This window comes from Balaenoptera acutorostrata, chromosome 12 (genome assembly GCF_949987535.1).
Source record: "Balaenoptera acutorostrata chromosome 12, mBalAcu1.1, whole genome shotgun sequence".
Taxonomy (NCBI): domain Eukaryota; kingdom Metazoa; phylum Chordata; class Mammalia; order Artiodactyla; family Balaenopteridae; genus Balaenoptera; species Balaenoptera acutorostrata.
Genome location: NC_080075.1, coordinates 64292271 through 64310761, shown reverse-complemented (window position 1 = coordinate 64310761; position 18491 = coordinate 64292271). Strand labels below are relative to the sequence as shown.

General features: G+C 35.5%; 1 protein-coding gene across 3 annotated transcripts in view; it reads right to left on the bottom strand.

Annotated features, from left to right (window-relative positions):
* STRN (striatin) overlaps nt 1-18491 on the bottom strand; it is a 113822-nt gene that overhangs the window by 62590 nt on the left and 32741 nt on the right. For all 3 annotated transcript variants that reach the window (XM_057558131.1, XM_057558132.1, XM_057558133.1), the window contains exons 2-3: nt 13389-13492; nt 5582-5655 (exon numbers count right to left, since the gene is read on the bottom strand). In XM_057558131.1, coding sequence (XP_057414114.1) covers nt 5582-5655; nt 13389-13492 — 178 coding nt within the window. The remainder of the gene's footprint in view (nt 1-5581; nt 5656-13388; nt 13493-18491) is intronic.

Genomic DNA, 18491 nt, shown 5'->3' with positions numbered 1-18491 from the left:
AAAACTATAAACCCATAGATCCAAAAAACCCAACAAATCCCAAGCACGAGAAACACTGGGGGGGGGTGGGGGGGGTGGAACTACACCAAAGCACATCATAATAAAATTGCTTAAAACCAATGATAGAGAGATAAATCTTAAAAGCAGCCAGAGAAAAAGGTCACTCATATACAGAGGAATAAAGATAAGAATGACAGAAGATATCTCATCAGAAACAATGCAGGCAGCAAAATAAAAACTTTTTCAGACACACAAAAGCTCAAAGAATTCATTATCAGCAACCCGTATTACAAAATATGTTAAAGAAAGTTCTTAAGACAGAAGGAAAATGATACCAGAAAATATGGATGCACACAAAGGAATGATGAGCACTGGAAATATATGCTTTTTATGTTATTTAAATCTCTTTGAAAGAGAACTGACTGTTGAAACAAAAATAATAATGTAGTGTATGGTTTATATATATACAGAGAAGTAAAATATATGAAAACAATTGCACAAAGACAGAAAGGAGAGATGGAAGTACACTGTTAGGAGGTTCTCATACTACACATGAAGCGGTATATTAGCACTTAAAGACAGAACTCCAATAACTTAAAAACATATACTATAAATCCTAAAGCAACCAATAAAATAAGAGTTGTAGCTAATAAGCCAGCAAAAGAGATAAAAAGAAATCATAAAAAATACTACATTAGGGGCTTCCCTGGTGGCGCAGTGGTTAAGAATCCACCTGCCAATGCAGGGGACACGGGTTCGAACCCTGGTCCGGGAAGATCCCACATGCTACGGAGCAACTAAGCCCATGAGCCACAACTACTGAAGCCAGTGCGCCTAGAGCCCGTGCTCTGCAACAAGAGAAGCCACTGCAATGAGAAGCCCACACAATGCAACGAAGAGTAGCCCCCGCTCACTGCAACTAGAGAAAGTCCGCACGTAGCAACGAAGACCCAATGCAGCCAAAAATAAATAAATAAAATAAATAAATTTTTGAAAATATACACTAGATTAATCCAAAAGAAATCAAAAAATGAGGAAAAGGGAGCAAAGAACAGATTGAACAAATAGAAACCAAACTGCAAAGGTGACAGCTTTAAAGCTCACTGTATCAATAATCACATTAAATGTGAATGGTCTAAACGTCTCAGTTAAAAGGCAGAATTTGTTACTCTGGATAAAGATATTCTATTTTTAATAAGTATCTGGCTTCTAATATTAAGTAGGAGAAACTGAAATATGAAAGATAAATAGATTTTAACGTAACTTAGGGTAATATTCTCCTAAAGGAGAAATGTAAAGGTTTGGAAGTGGAACAAAACAGGAAAAATGTCAGAGGGGAAACGAATTTTTTTGAAAAACGTTTCAGAAAACATCTGGATTATCAGTTTCAGGAAATTATAGTAAATGAATAAAAGAATGAAGAAGGAAAAATGCCTGCTTCTTTAATTTGGATACACGACCTTCTACCCTCTCCTAGTCACTGTCCTCATCACTGTCATCTACAAATCCCTTGATAACACTCTAAACCAGGCATCCTTCCTCTGTAACCAAACTTTTACATCATCTTGAGTGAAGTTAATATTCATGTGGGTGATCCACTTCAGCTTCTGCACAACCACCACCCTCTCCAGCTGTCATGCCTTAGATATTGTCATTATGAAGAACTGTCACTGATGCAAACTCACTCTCTGAGCATATCCTTCAGGCTCAATACCCCTAATTCACCAGGCACTTTGATTTAGGTGGGACCTTAGATCAGGGGCTGGCAAATTTTGGCCTGCAGGTCAAATCCAGCCTGCCACACTTATTCATTTATGTGTTGTGGCTGCTTTCATGTTACGATGGCAGAGTTGAGTGGTTTCAACAGAGAACACATGGCCTACAAAGCCCAAATATTACTATCTGGCCCTTTACAAAAGAGTTTGTTCACCTGCTCTAGACTGTTGCCTATCCCCTTTCTTTGATCCATTAGCCTCCCTTTGCCTTCACTTTCTTTCCTCTCTAGTTTTAGTTCAGGGTCTATCAATTCAACCATTCTTTTGACAGTGTCTTCATGTCCCCTTGTCTCTCCATGAATTCAACTGTTAACTATTTTCATTCTATTATCTTTTACCTAGGCTGCCAATTGTGCAGACCAGCAGCACTTCTATATAAACTTACGATTACACACCTCAATCGGACCCTTACCTTTTCTCAATCTTACTATTTCTTAGTAAATTTGTCCTCCTGTTCATTATTAATTTAAACCTTCTCCACTTTTCTTAAACCTCTGATGTATTCTTAGCAGATAATCCAGTCTCATACATAAAGCTATCGTATTAAATACCCACCACCAGACCAAAACCCAAATCTACACACCCATCACCTAACTTCCTATATTCTCTCTTGGTAACAATAAAAGACATGCTCCTCCTGCCATTCTCCAGCTATGTTCAGAATCCAATCCCTATCACTTCTTCAGATACCTTCATATCGTATCTCTGCTCTCTCCTTTTCATTTGCTCCTCCTCTAAGAAACATGTCACACACACACATACACACACACACATTCTCTCCCTCTCTTCCTTGACCCCATGGGTCCTTTCAGCTATTTCCCCTAATCCCTCACCTTCACCTCCACAATCTAGGCTTCCTTAAAGCTTACTACACTTAGTCTTCACTTTCTACGCACAGTCTTCGTTTCTGCCCTCAACTCTCTCCTAAGACTGCTCACAATAAAGTTCCCAGTGACCTGTGTGTCACTAAGTCCTAGAGATACTCTTCAGACCCCTGGGCATTAATCAGTAGTGCTGAAGGATCCTTCCTTCTGGAAACCCTCTCTTCTCTTTATCTCCATGCTCCTGATTTTCCTCCTACCATTAAAATAATCCTCATCAGTTTCCTTTTCAGGTTTCTATTCTTCTACCAGTTTTTTAAATGTTGCCATTCCTCAGGGCTCCATTTTAGACCCTCTTCTTACTCTGCATAAGGTCCCTGGCTGAGCTCTTCCACCCCAGTGGCAATAAGTATCATTAGTATTAGATGCTATATGCTCTCAAATCTACATATTAAACCCATGTCTCTGGCTTGAGCTCCACACTCACATGCTCAGCGGTCTACTAGCCATTTCTGCTTGATGGCCTAACAAGTAAATCCAAAAGTGAACCCACCATCTTCCAAACGTACTTCTGGTCTAGTTTTTTAAACTAGAAGTGTGGGAGTCATCCTTGATTCTCCCCTTTTTTAATCCCCTACATCTAAACAAGAACTAATTTCCTGCAGATTTTACTTCCTAAATATTTCCTGAACACACCCACTTCTCTTCAACTACACTGTTAGTACCCTTGTCAAGGTAACCTTCCTCGTTTACCCAGGTGGCTGCAAAGTCCTCTAACCAGTCTTCCCATCTCCGGTTTTACTCCTCTCTACCCATCTTCCACACTGCTGTCGGCGTGATCTAAGAGCAAATCTGATCACAAGAGCCCTGATTAAGACCCTTCAAAAGCCTTCTCGTAGCTCTTAGTTAATCTGCCCTCCTGGTTAACTCTCTAGCTGCATCTAGAAACACTCTTTCCCTCTCCCTCTCTACTAACTAATTATTTTGTTTCTCAAATGTGCCAAATTCTTCCCTCAGAAACTTTACCACTAATGCTCTGTCTTTCTTCTACCTCTCATTCAACAAATACTTAGTCAGTCCTCTGGTTAATTCTTACTTGTCTTTCAAATGTCAACTTCAAATATCACTTCCTGCAAGAAGGCTTCCTTGATCACTTACAACTAGATTTGGTTCTCCTGGTACTGTGCTCCATAACACCTATTACTTCTCCATATAATTTTATTGTAATCACTTTTTTCTTTAATCTTCCCTGTAAAAATCCAACAGAGTACTATATTTTTATTCACAGAATTTGATTCTGGCTCTGACACAAGCATTACATATTTCATATTTAGAAGTTGAACAGTAGTTTGAAAGATGGACAGATGGAATGATACTAGGTATTACATACTAAGAAAATAAACCTACAAGTTAGGAATTATTTCCAGAATTTTCCCCAGTTTACAGATAAGGAATGGAGCAACCTCAGAGAGACTAAGTAATATCACAGGTATTTAAAGTGTTAGGACAGAGTCAAACTTACGTGTATCCAATTTCAAAGTCCAAACTTTTTCTACTGAGCCACATTCTCTACTTACAAGCATTTTGTATATACTGCAACTAGACCTTTATACTCCTAAATCGATATCCAAAAATTAGGAAACAAACATGTTTATGTAAAAGTAGTGATTAAAATCACTCCTTTGATTCAGACAATGTACTTTTAGGATAGTCTTCAACAAATAGCCTAGATTTAAAAAAACAAGAAAAAAAAAATTTTTTTAATCTAAGTGCATCTCAAGTTAAAAGAAGAGATGCCAAAGTAAAAGATAGAACAATGAAAAAAAAAACAAAGAAAAAAATGTCAGTTATCAATTGATATTGCTCTAAACGTCAAGGATTCAATATTCAGCCGTGGAAACGTGTTAATTACATTACTACACTGAACTGAACTATAAAATTGGCAGCACATTCAGAATAATTTTCTTCCTTCATACACTGTCAAACACAGAAACAGTGTGGAAAAATGGGGAGAATTTGAATTTTGGAGTCAGTGGACCTGGGTTCAGATCCATATTCCCATTACTTAATAGCTGTGTGATCTTGGGCAAGTTTCTCCACTTCTCTGAGTTTAAATTTCATTCAGGTAAAATGAAAATAATATTATTTCTATTGAATAACTATATTAAGAATTAAAGTTAACATACATAAAGCCCACAGTAACCAAGGAAGGTATTTCAGTATGTGACAGTTATATCAGACATTTGATCCAGGAATTTAACCTGACATCATGTCAAAAACACACTCATCTGAAACATGGTGATAACTTTTCAACAATTTTTCTTACTTTTTCCTAACACCTACTAATAAGTCAATTATATTCCTTAATATCTTTACAAGTACTATTTTTGTATTGTTTGATGGGGTGATGAGGAATATAGGAGAAGGAAAAAGAAGAAATAGCACAAAAAAGATAACAAATGTTTCAGCAGTTAAAAGACGTTCTAGTTACAGAACATCCTGTGGGTTAAGTCCAAAACAATTTTGCACCTGAAATTGAGGGATCAGACTTTAAGGATGAGTAATTCTCTTGTACTTAAAGAAGAAATCTCCTATCTCCATAGTTTCTACCCTTTCTCTCACGATTTCAAGGGCATGATGTACTTTATATTACACATCTCAAAGTTCTCATTAATACTGGAGGGACCCAGCAACACACAGTTATGTTGGTGCATGTTACCCCAAGAATTCTGATCCTTCCAGTAAGTGTAGAACATAAGCAGAAAGTGGGGAGCTAAAAGAATGGGGAAGAGGGAAACAGAAGGAAGGTGGTAGAAAATGATCTAAATGACACTTAGTGATTAGTGCCCAAAGATAAGTAGGTCAGAAAAAATAACTAATATGCAAATAATTAGAAATTAACTTGCAGTTATAAATACTGTTGCTACAAAATACTAGATATTAACTTCCTTTTAATCATTTAAACTTCCTTTAAAATTAGCTTACCAGAGTCATAGCTTGGAGGCTTCATATCTCCCTGATTCAATTCTGTTCCATATTTCAACTTGTGGTATTTAGCTCTACCAAAGAAATGAGAAAATACAAACCATCTTAAAACATATTTAAATGAACTTTAAGATATGTAACAGGAATAGTCATCAGTATGCAGTAGTCCTGACTAACTTTCAACAGTTCAAAGCCTTCCACAGTGTCAAAGTCCTAATACAAAAGCGCTTGCCATTATTATTTTGTTGTTATACCATCAAGTCCTGTTATAATAAATAAAGGAATAACACTGAGAATCATAAATCTTGTTTCTATAGTTACAAATGAACCAGATAACATTCTAGTTTCTGCAGTATTCAAATTTTCTTGATGACTGCCAGAGTACAATTCTATCAAAAGCAGTAAATAAGTTTGGATTGTGAAATAAACTTGAGAAAGACTAATCATCCTCAAAATTGAGCTTAGTTGTTTTGTTTTGTTTTTTTTGTAAAAAGGTCATTCATAATACTCTGCATTGTCAGGCAATTATGCTTTGCCAAGTATGCATTAGAGTGAACAATCCAAAGGAGGGAGGGGGAACCAGCCTAAATCATCAATGTTGAATAAGACATTCTAGTAGGAATAAATATATTTTTTAGTAGCCAACGTATATTTTGCCTTTTCAGGAAGAACTGTGAACAGGAATACCTTCTTTTAAAAGCTAACTAGATGTTGTTATCTCTGGTTTATCCAATTTAACCATCTCAGATTTAACCATCCGAGACCAAAAAAATAATCCAGACAAGGTAAAAAATTTAAAGGTTAACTAAAAATGGCCATACTTAAAGTAGCTGTATATTTTGACTTGTTTGCTTCCCCAAAATATTGAGGCTATTACAATAAATATTCAATGTAATAAGACTGGGATAATAACAACAATAATAATTTGAAAAACCAAAGTAATAAAGTAATAAAGAAGGAATAAAAGGGTAATCAAATAGCCAAAATTTGAAAGTTATTTTTTTCTTTATAAAAGACTAACTGAGCACTTACTTTAAAGTTTTTATATTTCAAGAAAAGTATAAAGAAAATGAAAATTATTTGCTCAAATGTGTAAAATACTGGAATTCTTCATATTACTTTGCAATAATTATTTTGCAGTTACAACACAAAAAAAAAATCAACATTTTATACAGAGGGGAATCCTAAAACCTCTGAAAATTACAGATAGCTGATGTTCTATTTCTTAAAGTAGGTGGTAGGTACATGAGTATTTTTTATGTTAGTCTTTATATGTTTTGCATAGATATGAAACGTTTTGTAATAATATGTACCCATTAAAAAGAAAAAAGAATAAAGAATCTTTGTGTGCAAATATGGGATTGATCTTTAAGCTTAAGTAAAAAAACAAAGTACAAAATACTCTGTGTGTGTGTGTGCGTGCACGTGTACACCTCTGTGTGTTTTTTATATGTGTGTTATGGTTTTTAAGTATAATTGTCAATCTTCAGATTTTTTAGAAACACACTTCATCTACCGTAAGACAAACTAATACCTCCTATAACTAACTGGCCTGAGGACAGAATAAAAGCAGCGATAAAGTTTTATGGAGTTAACTTACGTATTTTTGTTTTACATATATATACATATTTATTTATATACACACACACACACACACACACACACATATATATATATACACAGACATATGAGGAAAACATTTTCAAACACAAAATACTGCACTATAGTGCATTCTAGTGGTCTTAGGAAAAACTACAACAGAGCTTACAGAAAAGGGAATAGAAAACATTCTATATAACATATGTAATAACACACTATGAACTAACATTTCATTAAAAATTAGATAAAGACAAAATAAGTAAAGAACTGCTGTGTTTGCTACAAGCTGTGCTACCATGAATCAGGGTCTCCCTAGTGAATTGTTAAGTTCACTGAAAAATAATTTACTCACAGAACTCAACTTAGTAACATTCCTTTTGAAGTCAATATGCTAAAATACCTTCCCACTCATATTGCTTCCCATTGTTTTAACACTTCATTTCACTGTTAGCAATACTCTTGTTCCCTAAGCTTTTTCTGTCTAAATCTGACTGACTGCAAGTTAAATAGCAGATCTCATGCCTAAGAACTCTACATTTGATACATAGCTAGGCCTCCCAACTGGTCTTTACTGGATAAAACAGCATAAAATTACATAATTATAATATATTAAAGAAGTCCCATTATAGCTTTGTTTCAAAGTTAATTATTATATATAATATGCCTGGAATATAACACAACATTCCAATCACACTTTAAACGTTGATACTTAAAAATAATTTGATTGGAAATTGAGTTATTTGTAGTGAGATGGATGGACCTAGAGTCTGTCATACAGAGTGAAGTCAGAAAGAGAAAAACAAATACCGTATGCTAACACATATATATGGAATCTAAAAAAAGAAAAAAAAAAAAGGTTACGAAGAACCTAGGACAGGAATAGAGACACAGACGTAGAGAATGGACTTGAAGACACCAGGAGGGGGAAGGGTAAGCTGGGACGACGTGAGAGAGTGGCATGGACTTACATATACTATCAAATGTAAAACAGATAGCTAGTGGGAAGCAGCCGCATAGCACAGGGAGATGAGCTCAGTGCTTTGTGACCACCTAGAGGGGTGGGATAGGGAGGGTGGGAGGGAGACGCAAGAGGGAGGAGATATGGGGATATATGTATATGTATAGCTGACTCACTTTGTTATAAAGCAGAAACTAACACACCACTGTAAAGTCATTATATTCCAATAAAGATGTAAAAAAAAAAAAGATAATAATAATTTGATAAAATCCAACGAACTGTTATTGAATTCTTATGACATGCCAGGCACTGTACTGGCTGGTGGGAATAATGTGCAGCTTGTAGTCAGTTAAGGATAAACGAAAGGAGATAAAGAAGAGACAGAAATGTAAATAAATAACTCTAGCACATGGTGGATAAGAGCTATGAGTTACATCAAATGTTATACGAATTTAGATAAGGGATTATCTAATTCTGTCAAAGGTCCTGACAGTAGTCAAGGAGAGCTACCAAAAAGAAGGTAACACATGAGATTTTAGCTGAACCTCAAAACCTATAGTTCTACAATCAGACAAATGGACTGATGAAGAGGGTATTTTGGTCAGAAGGAACATCTTAAAAGTGGAAAAAAATACACAGTGGTGTGTGTGTTTGTATAGGACTAGAAAGGAGCCTGGATGTAGAAGGTTTTAGTAAGAAGAACTCTGAAATTAGCGAGATATTTTCAAGCAGGGATATAACATCTGTGTTTAGAAAACGAATCCCATGGATGTGGAAAATTAATCAGAATGAGAAAATGTATTAGAGGCAAGGAGGACAGCTGGGTTTTTACAGTGGTGCAGACACAAGAGATATGTGGAGCAAATGGAAGAAATGTTTCAGAATTACATTTTATATAGTGTTTGAGGTTCTTCAGCATAGAACTTCCTGAATAAACCTTAGGTTATACCCTGCGTGTTCTTGGAAAATTATATGTAAATTTTCTCATTTTGTAAATTTTATCACACTTTAAGGAATGCTTTGTTAATCCACTGCTAGGGGCTTCCCTGGTGGCGCGGTGGTTGGGAATCCGCCTGCCGATGCAGGGGACATGGGTTCGAGCCCTGGTCCGGGAAGATCCCACATGCCGCAGAGCAACTAAGCCCGTGCGCCACAGCTACTGAGCCTGCGCTCTAGAGCCTGTGAGCCACAACTACTACGCCTGCGCTCTGGGGCCCGCGAGCCACAACTGCTGAAGCCCATGCACCTAGGAGCCCGTGCTCTGCAAAAGGAGAGGCCACCGCGGTGAGAGGCCTGTGCACCCCAACGAAGGGTAGCCCCTGCTCGCCTCAACTAGAGAAAAGCCTGCACGCAGCAACAAAGACCCAGTGCAGCCAAAAATATAAATAAAATAAATAAATTTTTAAAAAAATCAATAGCATAAAGAAAAAAATCCACTGCTAGGTGTGTAATCCTTCTTTAATGTTAAATATTCAGTTTTACTTAACTTTGGATCTTTTTAAGTGGGATGACTTAGAAAATCTGTAATACAGCAATTCAAAACCATGATCCTTACTTAGGTTTTTACAAGTTAAATGACAAGATGTCTGGAATTTGCTCTAAAATAGATTGAGATGAAGCAAGATTGACAAAAATGTTCACTGTTGAGGCTTGGAGGTGTATATAAAAGATATTAGTCTCTGTACACCTATGTTTCAAATTTTCCTCAATTAAAAACTTTTTAAAATTGGCTTAACGTGTCAGAAAAAATAACTTCAGAATCAAAAGAACTGAAATGTTCCAATTTTTAAAAAATCCCTTTGCATTAATTAAAAATAATTTCACAGTGAAAAGAACTCAAATGTTTAAGAGCTCTAATCCACAGAACTTTTTTTATTCCTTAATTTATTACACTTCAGGGGTGCCATTACATCAGGAATAATCTCACATCATTCCATGGACATCCAAAGATATAAAATCAGGGACACTTTTCCAGGAGAATCCCTTTAAGTTAAAAAGCAAAAAACAAAGAAACAATCTTCCCTAGACCCAGCCACTATCTCTCTTTATCTTTTCTGTTCTCCAAAGTCAAACTACTTGAAAAAATAAACAACTCAAAAAAATAAACAACTCTGTCTCCTCTTTATCTACCCTTCTCACCTCTCAGTCCCCTGTGATCTGGTTTATGTTCCTGCTACCTCACTGAAGCTTTCTGGCAAGGATACCAACAAGCGCCTAACTGGCAAATCCAGGACTATTTTCAGTATGCAACTTACTTGCGATTTGTTTGGCATCTGCAATTGTCAACCTCCCACCTGCTAATTTAGCTTGCTTCCAATATACTGCTCTCTCCTTCCTTCTCTACCATTCTTTTGCTGGCTCTTCTTCCTCTGTCTTTTCCTCAAACATTTCCATTTCCTGTGGCTCCTGCTAGTAATCTCTTCTTGTCCCACAATACTTGTTCTGTTTGTTTCAGAGTTCTTATAATTTTACCCACAATGTTGATGATTCCCAACTACACATCTCTAGTTATGAGTCCCCCTCCCATAGTGGCTTTTCAACCCTAATTCTTTATCTTTAATTCACTTGATAATTTTCAAACTTCTCACTCAAGCCAGAAACCTGGGACTCATTCTTGAATTATCTTTCTTCCTCATCCCCTATACCAAATCATCTCCAAATTTTATGCTTTTTTTTTTTTCTATTTAAAATGTTTCATAGGGAATTCCCTGGAGGTCCAGTGGTTAGGATTCCAGGCTTTCACTGCCAGGGGCACAGGTTCGATCCCTGGTTGGGGAACTAAGATCCTGAAAGCCACGAGGCGCAGCCAAAAAATAATAATAAAAATAAAAAATAAAATAAAATGTTTCATAGTGGCTAACTCCTCTGTTCTAGCAGCTACTACGTTATCATTTCTCATCCTAAACTATTACAATCTTCCTGTCTCTATTAACAGATCTTTTCAGTACATCCCCTAAATTGAGGTGATCTTTCTAAAATCTATTTTAGACTATTCCATGCTTAAACCTTTCAACTGCATGACAACTAAATGCAATATGTATTCCTAGATTGGATCCTGGACCAGGAAAAAAAATACTACAAAGATCATTATTAGGACAATTGGTAGAAAAAAATGCTATAAAGATCATCAGTGGAACATATGAATATGGGCTATATTAGATAATAGAACTATATCGACATTAAATTTCCTTAATTTGATAATGACCTGTAATTATTTAAGGGAATGTCCTTGCTTTTAGAAGATGGTCCCTTAAGTACTTAAGGGCAAAGGGGTATAAGTCTGCAAAGAAGTAGCAAATGATTCAGGGAAATAAAACAATGAGTATATAGAGAGAACATGATACAAGTAAATACAGCAAAATGTTGTCAACTGGTGAATCTGGGTGAAGGGTATATAGTTCCTGCAACTTCTATTTGTTTGAGATTATTTTAGAAGAAAATGTTTTTAAAAACTTGCAGTGTAAGATAAAAGTTTGAACTCCTTAGTTAGGCTCTCCATGATCTGGTTCTTGCCAATCGCTACCATTACTGCTTAAAAATCACAATTAACACCTTACCCTCCATACACAGTAATCACAAATTTCTGAACACACCAAAATGCTTTGTTCCATGTCAAACGTTATCTTCTCTACTGCTTGAACCTTGCCCATCTGGCAAACACCTTATTTTTTATGATGCTGTTCAAGTCCCACCCCCGCTAGTCACACCCTCCTTTCTACTTTCACTGCCTCCAGATCCAAACAACCACTCCCTTCTCTGTGACCCCACTGTACCCTGTGCTGACTTCTCCCACAGCACCTAACTTACTGCACTGTACTTTTGTGGTTTCCAAGTCTGTTTCCCACTACTCTAGGCCCTGAAGGGACAAGGTTTGTGACTTGCTTCTTCTCAATTCCAGCACAGTACTTAAGTTGGATGGATAGATAAATGAATATGTTAATGAGAATGCGCGCACACACGCGTGCGCGCGCACACACACATACACACACACATATACACCATATCCTTGGTTAGTTTAATATTTGTATATTTTAATTTTTCTGACTTACAAGATAGTATAATGTACTGGTAAAGAGTACAAGCTTCAGAATCAGACAGACTGGAGGGATCTGAATCACAGCTCTACTGTAACTCTGCAACTCTACGTAAGTTACTTAGTTTTTAAGCCTCAGGGGCTGGTACATGGTAGTTAATAAACAGTTGCCATTATTAATGTTATTACACTCTCTCTTTGATTATGCCTCTCATTTAGATTGCTTAAAATCTCAAATATTCCCAAATTACACACTTTTAAAAGTTTTTTTCCCCACCATCTCCCCAATACAGCTTTCAATCAACCTCTCAAGGAATGAAAAGAACCACCAATTTTTCACTAAGAGGTCAATCCGTTTTCAACCTCTTGTGTCATTTAAAGATCCCACGTGAAGGTAAACACAACTTCTAATAAAGTTTTATCTACTTTTTGATATCCATAAGTAGCATCTTCTAAATGGTAGAAGATGCTTCAAAAAACTGAAAAGGGCATGTGGTCAAAAACAAAGCAAAATAGAGAATTTCAATATCACCTAACAAGTACTCAATAATCTAAAAGAAAGAACTGTCTTATACTGCTGACAAAAAATTCCAAAGACCATCCACTAAAGCAAACAACCTTAATTCATATGAAAACTTCCAAAATTCTCATCCATGACCTATTGTCCTTTACTTGTGAACCAAGTTTAGTTCTTGAATATCTTAGACACTAGCAGAATAGAAAGGTAAGATTCACTTCTGGAGAGATATGAATAGTTGATAGCAAAGGATCAAAATACCAAAAATGTCTATAAAAGGATTCTCAACACAGTCTGCCAGAGTAGGTTTCTCGCATAGAAAATACACCAAACTGAATAATACTAGATGATAGGAAAAGGGAGTAAGTATTATGAAATTTCCTTTACAACTCAAAAACTATTTCAATTCTATAAAGAAATAGATATCAACAGTTCAGAAGTACATACATTTCTTTAGAAAGGACAGAGTGGGGGGAAAAAGTTGCTAAAATCTTAGAAATCATATAAATCAGTTTTTTGGTCATTATTACTAAACATTCATTAACAAATTAACATATTACAACCATTTCTAAATGTTTATTACAGATACTACTTCCTGAATTAAAAAGTAGAACACATTACAATGTGGATTTGTTGTAGGAATAACAGAAAAATCACTCCAGTATTTACAAGAACACTACCTTCCGTGTCACTGAATTACCTTTCCTGTTTAAGCGCATACTCCAGCATCTTGATCCTCCTCACAAGATCCTTCTTCAAATTTTCTTGACCTTTCCTTTCCCCCTGAAGGAAGGCAATCTGAGCCTGAGTAAGGAAAAGAAAGACAAAATTCAGTTTAGACGAAATAAACTTTTTCAAACTCAGCTGAAGAAAGAACCTTTGGAAGATGAAACAATTAGATGTAAAAAAATTTCTTTTTACAGATCTGTCACAAAGTATATAGAAGGGCACTGACTGCAAGCGGGGTAAATGCTTAACTTACTTTAAAAAAAAAAAGGACATCTATATAAATGTCACTTCAGACTAGCGATGTTACAACACGTAGTCCATATCCTCTAAGAGTCTATAATTGAAAACAACCAATATAAGTGCAGACATATGCAAAATACAGTACAGTTTGCTCAAGTGTTTGTCTTTTAAGGCATTGAGGGGGATTCTCCTTTATAAAAAGTGAAGATGGAGAACTACCATATGACCCACTATTCCACTTTTAGGCATTTATCTGAAGAACATGAAAACACTAGTTCAAAACACTAATATGCACCCCCATGTTCATTGCAGCATTCTTCATAATAGCCAAGATATGGAAACTACCTCAGTGTCCATCGATGGATGAATGGATAATGAAGATGTGGTGTACACACACACACACACACACACACACACACACACACACACACACACCCCGGAATACTACTCAGCCATAAAAAAAAAAATTGAAATCCTGTCATTTGCAACAACATAGATGGACCTCAAGGATATTATGCTAAGGAAAATAAGTCAGATAGAGAAAGACAAATACTGTATGAGTTCACTCATATGTGGAATCTTAAAAAAAATAAAGATGAACAAACAAAACAAAAATAAATTCATAGATACAAAGAAGAGATTAATGGTTACCAGAGGGGAAAAGGGTTGGGGGGGGCAGGCAACACGGGTCTAAGGCGTCAACTGTATGGTGATGGATGGTAACTGGACTTGTGGCGGTGGTCATTTTGTAGTTTATACAGATGCTGAACTATACTGCTGTACACCTGAAACTTACATAATTTTTTTCTAAAGAGTGAAGATGGGGAAAGGGGGTAAAGTAGAATCATGAGTTCTTATAATAAGCCTTGTAAAGTAAGAGTTCTCTGAGTTTCACCATCAACTCAAAATTTTTGATGGATTCCTTGTCTTAAGAGACTTTATCCTGGACCTCCCCTTCAAATAAGAAATAGCTGCCTTTTCTCAATCCCCACCTTTCACCCCATCCCCATTTAGATTTGATATGCAGGGGGAAAGAAAGTGAAAGCTGGGAAAAGGAAAATCAGAGAAAATGGCCCTCCATAGGTTCCTGGCCCCTCCCAAACATGAGAAAAAGAAAAAAAGAAAAAAACCTACATTTTAACATGAAACAAACTGTAAAACTCCAGTCTTCAGTTAGACAAAGGGGATAGGAAAGAGCAGCTCTCCATAATAATTAAAAAGACATTTAGAATTGAAATAATACTTTCCACTTAAGGAATTAAAACTATGTTGCAAATACTAACTTGTTAAAGTAACTCATAACACCACTAGGAGTGTGGGAGGAGATCTACTTAAGGGTCCTCCAAAATAGCTATCAGTTTCACTATTCTTACATTCTTTCCCCTCTCATTTCTATTAACTCAGATAATGTTATTTATATTTCCACAGTGCTTTCCATTTAAGTAAGCAAAAATTTACATTTAATTATGATCTTACCACATCCCTAAGGAACTGTGGATTATCCAACTAAGGTTTAGTGAATGAACCATTAAACTTACTTCTATTTGGTTTAAATGACACTCTTTTTTTTTCAGTACCATAATAAACACAAAATCCAACTCACCGAGCTTCTTATAACTTTCAGAATGTAGGTACTGTCATGTTTTTGTTCTCATTTCAATGAGCTCTTAAAATTTATATTGCAATTATAAGAAGGATTATTTTTATCTTATTGAAATATTTAAAAACAGGCTAAAGATAGTTCAGTTGTATACACAGGGGAAAAGGCATCAAATATCTACAATATCTGTAGTCAATGATCATAAAACCTTTTGAAATTGTATGTTCTACAATGAGATCATTATTTTATATAAGCAGAATTAATAATACATGCATTAAAAGCTGACAAAAATGAATGTCCTGTCAAAAGGATGTAACAGCCCACCTTGTTTGGTCAAACAATGTTTTGGCCTAGAAGACAGGCTTCAAAATGGCTTTAATAAAAACAATAATTTAATCAGTATAATCATATAACCAAAGTAATAATAAAATTATCAATAATAATAAAATTATCAATTTCTTCCTTTCTATACCCTTTGACTAACTTTCTATTTCTGCCACCATCATTGGTCCTGGGTGATTCTGACACTTCAGCATATAATACTCAAAAGTCCTTACCGCAACTCATTCCCCAGCCTACCAACTACTCCTTATACTTCCAGGACACTTGCTTCCCCATCCTCCTATCAATTCACACACTGGACTACTTAATTATTTAATAAAAAATAAAAGACCCAGAATTGTTGGAGAGAAAAATTACAAAGAAGATGGAGGTGCCTAGAAAAGACAAACAAAAAGGAATAATAGGTATTCCTTGGTGATCGAAGAATATCTCTGTGACATTTCTGCCACAGATGCATAATGTGAAATCAATCATATGGAAACATCAGGCAAACTAAAATTATGGGGCATTTTCATTAACTTTCTTGTAATCTTCAAAAGCATCAGGTCACAGAAGTCAAGGAAAGACTGTTTCAGATTGAAGGAGATTAAAAAGACATGAAAACCAAATGTAATGCATGATTCTGGACTAGATTTGGCTATAAAAGGATATTATTGGGACAAATGGCAAAATATGGATGGGTCTGAGGACTAGATGGTAGTAATACATTAGTGTTAATTTCCTGATTTTGACAACTGTATGTGGTTACATAGGATAGTACTTGCCTATAGGAGACAAACACTAAAATATTTGGTGGGTGGCAATGGGCCATCAGGTTGCCTGGCACCTTGCCCTCAAATGGTTCAGAAAAGAAAAATTATTTGTACTGCCCTTGCAACTTTTCTGTCAAGATAAGATTTTTGTTTTTGAAAAAAAAACACTATGCCAACTTCCTTAATATGATAAGACACAAACAATTCAATTCAAAGCCAGTATCGTGTAATAGAGAAACCCGAGTAGTAATGACAATAGGAACAAAACAAGGATGTCCACTTCTTACCACAAATATTTAACGTTGCTCTGGAGGTGGTGGGCAATGTCATTAGTCAAGAAAGAATTAAGTTTGGAAAAAATGAAAACACTAATTCAAAAAGATGCATGCACCCTAATGTTCACAGCAACACTGTTCACAACAGTCAAGACATGGAACCGAACTGCCCATCAACAAATAAATGGATAAAGAAGATGTGGTGTATATATATATACATAGAGAGAGAGAGAGAGAGTAGTATTCCATATATACACATACAGTGGAATACTACTCAGCCATAAGAAAGAATGACATTCTGCCATTTGCAGCAATATGGATGGACCTGGAAAATATTATGCTTAGGAAAATAAGTCAGACAGAGAAAGACAAATACTGTATGATATCACTTATATGTGAAATCTAAAAAATAATACAAATGAATATATATGCAAAACAGAAACAGACTCACAGATATAGAAAGCAAACTTGTGGTTACCAAAGGGGAGAGGGAAATGGGGAGGGACAGATTAGGGGATTGGGATTAACAGATACAAACTACGTATAAAACAGATAAGCAACAAGAATATATTGTATAGCACAAGGAATTATACCCATTATCTTGTAATAACTTATATGGAGTATAATCTGTAAAAATATTGGATCACTATGCTGTGCACCTAAAAATAATATAATACTGTAAATAAACTATACTTCAATTAAGAAAAAAGAAAGTTTATAAATAAAAAAGAGGAAATAAAATCATATTATTTACAAATGATATGACTGGATATCTGGAAAATCCAAGAAAATATAGACTATAAACTATTACAAAAATAGAGGAATTTTAGTAAAGTAACTGCATATAAAAATAATAAATCAAAACCCACGGCTTCTATAAAAACAACCAGATGATATTATGAAAGGAAACAATCCCATTTATAATAACAAAAATGATAATTAGAATAAACCTTACAAGAAAAAAATAAGAGCTATACAAAAAATATTTTAAATGCTACTAAAGAGCACAAAAAATGAATTGAGCAAATGAGAAGCAAAACCATGTTCTTAAACAAGAAGATTCTGTATTACAATGATTTTATTTCTCCCTAAATTAATCTTTTAAAATTATGCAAGCTCAATTAAAATACCAATACAATGTTTTTAAAAAACATCATAGGGGCTTCCCTGGTGGCGCAGTGGTTGAGAATCTGCCTGCCAATGCAGGGGACACGGGTTCGAGCCCTGGTCTGGGAAGATCCCACATGCCACGGAGCAACTAGGCCCGTGAGCCACAACTACTGAGCCTGCGCGTCTGGAGCCTGTGCTCCACAACAAGAGAGGCCGAGATAGTGAAGAGGCCCGCGCACCGCGATGAAGAGTGGCCCCCGCTTGCCGCAATTAGAGGAAGCCCTCGCACAGAAACGAAGACCCAACACAGCCAAAAATAAATATAATAAATAAAAAAACATCATACATGATGTGTCTAAAGTATATATGGAAAAATAAACAAGAATAAAAAAATTATTTTAAACCTCTAAAATATTTTAAAACATGATTTATAGTCACCTAAAGTGGTACTGATGCACAAACAGACCTATCTACAGCACAGACAATCCAAAAACAAACCCAAATACATACAGGAATTTAGTATAAACTAAAGGTGACATTGCACATCATTGGGGAAAATGTAAATTATTCAATAAATGTTGATGGATAGCCATCTAGAAATTATTTCTCACATCAAAACAAATGCCAAAAGGATCAAAAAATTTAAAGGAACCCCAAAGTACTAGAAGAAAAGGTAGAGTTTGTTTTTAATAATCTCAGGGTTAGGAATGTCTTTTTGAAAATAAGACAAAACCCAAAGTCATAAAAGACTAATA